The sequence below is a fragment of the Olea europaea genome, chromosome 3 (genome assembly GCF_002742605.1).
Source record: "Olea europaea var. sylvestris chromosome 3, O_europaea_v1, whole genome shotgun sequence".
Lineage (NCBI taxonomy): Eukaryota > Viridiplantae > Streptophyta > Magnoliopsida > Lamiales > Oleaceae > Olea > Olea europaea.
Genome location: NC_036239.1, coordinates 16,832,680 through 16,837,963, shown reverse-complemented (window position 1 = coordinate 16,837,963; position 5,284 = coordinate 16,832,680). Strand labels below are relative to the sequence as shown.

At 36.3% G+C, this 5,284-nt stretch overlaps 1 protein-coding gene across 1 annotated transcript; it reads right to left on the bottom strand.

The window, feature by feature from the left end:
* Positions 1-6: 6 nt before the first annotated feature.
* On the bottom strand, positions 7-4,436 carry LOC111387555. The gene is made up of 3 exons (XM_023012128.1): positions 3,970-4,436; positions 1,038-2,490; positions 7-905 (listed from the first exon to the last, which is right to left on the bottom strand). Exons 1-3 carry the CDS (start codon positions 4,241-4,243, stop codon positions 716-718), a joined length of 1,917 nt encoding a protein of 638 aa, XP_022867896.1. The 5' UTR covers positions 4,244-4,436; the 3' UTR covers positions 7-715.
* Between the last annotated feature and the right edge of the window lie 848 nt (positions 4,437-5,284).

The following is a 5,284-nucleotide window of genomic DNA, read 5'->3' as shown; positions in this document are numbered from 1 at the left end:
CTTTAGACTCTGCCATATTCTACATTCACCGTATTGCCCAAAATTATTGCTCCAAATCATCACACACGTATTTCTTGCCTGACTTGCACAAAATATGAACTTCCTGGTTTTCCTCATGACTGACGAGCTTGAAGATTCATATCATGAATTAGGAAAGCATCTATTATATTCCTAAAATAGTTTTCCAAAAAGTTAATCCATCAATATGCTCAATAGAAGGAGCACATAAAGAATTAAGCAAAGAAGCTGCGACTCTCCAAAGTGTCTCTCTTTAATAGCTTCAATCACCGAAGAGCCATATTAAGCAATTTCCAGGGAATTTCAACATTTAATTATAGCTGGCTTACCAGATAACAAGTACCATATCTTCCTATAATGTTGATCTTTGTATGCCATAACCAATGGCAGTTTTACAACTCTAAAGCTTCAGTGGTTTTTTCAACCCCAATCTCTTGCCAAGCCGTACTTCATGGATTTCCAAGAAAAAAAGCTAAAAATGATAATTGCTGCTACTAAAAATATTGTCCCAAGCTAAATACACCACCATCCTCTCAATGTCAACAGAGCTATTTACTCTGCTGCCAAATATTCAAAGGGAAGAACGGGCCATGCCAATTATAACCAGTGCTCAATTTTAAACCACTTTGCGGAGCATGCAGCAAATTGACAACTATCTACAAGCCCTTCTACCCTTCATACCTAGTTCTTTGGGAGCTTATTGAGTAAATGCCCACCCTGAATCAGGGTTGGACTCTGTAAGAGTGACCTTAATTGGTTGCCATCCTGACTGATAATTATGTATTATCCACTTTTTCATGTTTATTACCATGTGCAAAATCTGCAGTATTTCACCCAACGCAAGCTCTTTTAAGCACATCTTTTTCATTACTGTAGCTGCCTCGTACCTAAAGAGTAGACGAGGGAAATTGAGGAACATAAGTTAGATTAACTGCAAAATAATTTATCCATAGAGTAGAAATAGATTGCAGGCCGATCAAAATAACATACAAGCAAAACGTAACTTGATTGTAATTTACCTGCACTGAGTACCAAGTATTGCAGATCGTCCAGCAGCAGATGATAGAAATTTCTGGATTTCGTCCCACATCACCTTTGGGTACTGCTTTGCGTTACCAGCCATTGGGTTCACACATTGCCATAGTTTCTCATTCTTTCTAACATACAACTGCAAAGATCCTAACTTCCGCTGCACTACCATTTTCTGCTCAACGGCACTCGCTATAGCCCTCTTAACATCAGTATTACGATGTCGGGGGTCTCCATATCTAATGCAATCAGCAATGTTTTCCTCTGTCGGCATAATCTTCTCATTTTTAAGTGTGTTCAGAGCAAGCAGAATGACCCCAATAAGGCCTTGAATATTGTCAGAAGGTTGTGGGCATCCTGGTGTCCCCCATAGACCATTACCAGACACACTAGTGGTTCCCATTCCAAAAGACGGTGGCAGAAATTCTTGACTGCCATGTGGGTACCCGTTGGTCTGTACCTCCTGATAAAATGGAGGGTTCCTTTGCGCATTATATCCTTTGTGGGGACTGTTTCCGTTTACATGGTTGGCAGACTCCATAGAAGTTGGTCTTCTCTCTCCTCCATTCCATTGTTGCGAAGGAGGATTGTGATCATTTCTGGGGCATTCAGAAATGTTTAAATTACCAATATCAGGTATATATGTTGGAGGACCTGAAGTAAAGCTGGATGCATCAGGTCTGCGGGGTGCTAAATGAGGCAGCAAATGCTGATTAGTTGATGGCAAACTAGTTGGCGGCTGAGGATAGTGGTTTTGATACAAACTGTGTGCGTGATTGCTGTTACTCCAAGAAAAATCAGGATTACCAGAAGTAAAATTAGGAATGGGTCCCGGTCCACTTAAAGGAACTTTAGGATTATAAGAACCGGAAAAATCCTGGGAATCATTCAACTGCATTGGGTGACCATATGTCGCTTCACGGAAGTTGGCCTTGTTATGATCTTCTTCAATCCCTGTGGCACTTCTTGATATATCAGGTTGATATGTGTTTTTACGAATCTGTTTTCCTTTATGTTTTATGCCAGTCCCTCTTCCCATACTAGAGAACTTTTGATTTCCCAATTGGGGACTTTCATGAAAAGAATCCACAGGCTGCTTTGCATTAACAGAACTAGTAACTGGAACTTGTAATGAGTCTGAGTCAGAGCCAGAGAAATCGTAACCATTATTTAGAAACTGAGCAGAATCACCATTTGTAAGTGGTGGCCCTCCAGCCAATAGACTTGTCCAGAGCCATACACTCTTTGCAGCAGCAAGAAGCGGTGCTGACACATTTTGAGGTTGAGCTAGAAGAATGTTATATCGACGCATGCGTAACTGGTGAAGAGCATTTGAAAAATCTCGGTCTCCAGAAATTAACATAAAATTAGCGGGTGCAGGATTGTCTACAGCCCAAAATAACATATCCACCAAAATCTTCTTGTCACTAGCATCTTTAACACCTAACCATTGTAAATTCAATAATCTAATTAAAATAGATATATAAAAACGTGAAGAAATTCATAAAAAAATGCAGTGGAAACATCTATTGCAGTTACTAATCTATAGAATATTAAAATATCACAATCATTTTTTGGATAATTTTAACCTCCCTACAATTCAATGATTTCAATATTACCTTATTTTTCGTTTTTCGATATGTAATAAATACTACATAATTATTGTCATTTATGAAATTTGAATTATTAATTTTCAATTAATTAACATTCACATTAATCTAGATTCATGTAATTCAGATTCAATGAATTTTCACTTAATAAATCTTGAACTATATGAATCTAGAGTTGTTACAGATTAATTTATTCATATTCATGTATCTAGAAATTTTAATGTATGTTTAAATTTATGTTTTAACAATTAATTTTTATGTAACAAATGTAATATAAAAAGATTGTTCATTTATAGTATTTCCTCATTACAAAAAAATTGAATCATAAAAATTGAGTTTTGAGAGTACAATTTTCTTCTCTTAAATTTCTATACTAAATTTGATTTTCTTTAATTCGCTTGAGACTCATCAAATCCTCCAACAAATTGATATCAAATATACTTTTACATCACTTATAAAGTATTTTAGAATAACGTGCAATACACGTTCAACTTTGACTAGTTCATATAAAACCTATGACATCCCATGAATGGCGTCACTGAACATTATCAATCACATATAAAAGTTTCTCTGGATTGCACCGAGACATGAACCCACGACCAAAGATCTAGTAGCCACAAAATAATGCATGCAGCCACAAAAGTAATCAGAGAAAGAGAAAGAGAAAGTATTAGACTAGATCGTGACGCCAGATGAACTCATTAACACATGTAAAAATCTATGGCACGATTATTATCTCTCGCAACACCATCATAACCACGCTATAACCGCAAAAGTCAGCAGATCTACAGGCTAAAAACTGAAATTTTTAATGTAGGAAATCACAGGCTAGAGTCAATAGATCTGAAAATCGCAAAAGTCAACAGATCTACAGGCTAAAAACTGAAATTTAATATAGGAAATCACATAAGCAAAAAAAATGGCTGCCTAATTTCACTCCTTTGACTCACTCTGTCTCCGATCTGACACACGAAACTCATCAAGATTAGAATATTTGACACACAGTTATAAAATAAAAATAAATAAAAAAATAAAAAAAACCAACATAATTACCAGCCGCATAGTCCTAGAAATGCAAGATCAACAAAATTAAACCACCCAAACTAAAAAATTCTGAGACTAACAACTCAACCGGTAGAATCAACTAATCCCCAATACCATTGTTTCACCCATCCCATCTCAATCAATCGAATTTAACTGGATCTCAAGTCCTCTCCACAAATTTTATCAAAAAAACTTACAAATCTTGAGACATAAATACATCGACGCATACATAAATCAAACGTCCAGAGACATATTTATAGATAGGTACCTGCAGGGACGTGATTGAGGCCGATACCGGTACTATTAAGCGCCTGCTGAACGGCGGGGGATATTTTGGTGGTATCACCATACGCTGATATTGAAAGAGGCCCACAGTAGTTTATCTTTACAAGAGCCGAACTTATATTCTGCGCAATCCCGTGTGGATCGCAGTTCTTCGGCACCTGGCAATTCTCGATGTCCCACCACACCGAAACCTTGGCCTTCACATACTGCTCCTCCGTCGGATCCGCCTGCTGCGACTGCGCTCCACCTCCACCCATATTCTTTTGTTAAATCAAACTGAAACCGAGTAGAGTTGTATAATTTGATTGATCGATTTATTTACTTTGTAGTGCGAGCGTAGAATGGGTTAGACGTTTACTTCCGGAGAAAGGCGCACGATAGCATTGGGGAACGCGGTTTTCAACGGTGCGGACGATTGGAGAGAGTTTGTAATGGATTTGGTGGTGAGTGTTTGGCTGAGCTTAAATAAGCAAATTTACCGCCGTTCAAAATTAAAATACGAGCCACCAATTTTTTGTAATTTGTATATTATTTTAGCCACTGACCTCTTTTTTTTTTTTCTTTTTTGAAATGAAAATGAGTGGAATAATTTTATTTTATTTTTGTAAAAATGAGTATAAAAAAAAAGAGTGAAATAATGTAATATTATTTTATGAAAGATTGTGTGATTAAAAATAGAAGAGAGAAAAATGTAATGCAATGGAATGAGAAACAAATATGGGTTTATTAATATTAAATTTGGTTTCGAATGCTCGATTAATTGAATTACTTCATAAAAAGTGGTCAATAAGAATTACTAATTACGTACGAATAGATCGGTAAAATAATCATAGCCATTGCAACTCAACTACAATTGTAGTCACCTTCCAAACCTCTATCCTATTTTGCGATACATTTGTACCTAAATATATTATTATTAATTCGTTGGATTATGCTACACATACATCAAAGTATCCATCCTTCGTATGAAAAAGACCCACTTTGAATAAAATATAATTTATTCGATTGGATCTCTCTTCATTTAAGGGGGATGAACAACGTCATAAACTTCGCATTATGTAAAGATAGCATATTCCTAATTTGTTTATCTCATAGGATGTGAATGATGATAGTTAATTATTGGAGACAAATACACCAATAAAGTAATCATAGCTATAGCCACATCAACAGGTCACGATAGCGACCATCATCTACAGTTCCTCGAAACAGTCATATCCAAATTGAACGCTATTGATTCGGTTATGTCATAGCCACAATTGCAATTATCTTTTACACTTACCTCTCGTTTGGCCCCCATT

What these genes read in the sequence shown, in the direction of transcription:
- LOC111387555 (XM_023012128.1), bottom strand. Translation starts at nt 4,243, where the DNA reads ATGGGTGGAGGTGGAGCGCAGTCGCAGCAGGCGGATCCGACGGAGGAG. An exon ending in CCTCAATCACGTCCCTGCAG is followed by an intron (nt 2,491 to 3,969) that starts GTACCTATCTAT and finishes TACAATGGTTAG; the next exon opens with GTGTTAAAGATGCTAGTGAC. An exon ending in ATACTTGGTACTCAGTGCAG is followed by an intron (nt 906 to 1,037) that starts GTAAATTACAAT and finishes TCTACTCTTTAG; the next exon opens with GTACGAGGCAGCTACAGTAA.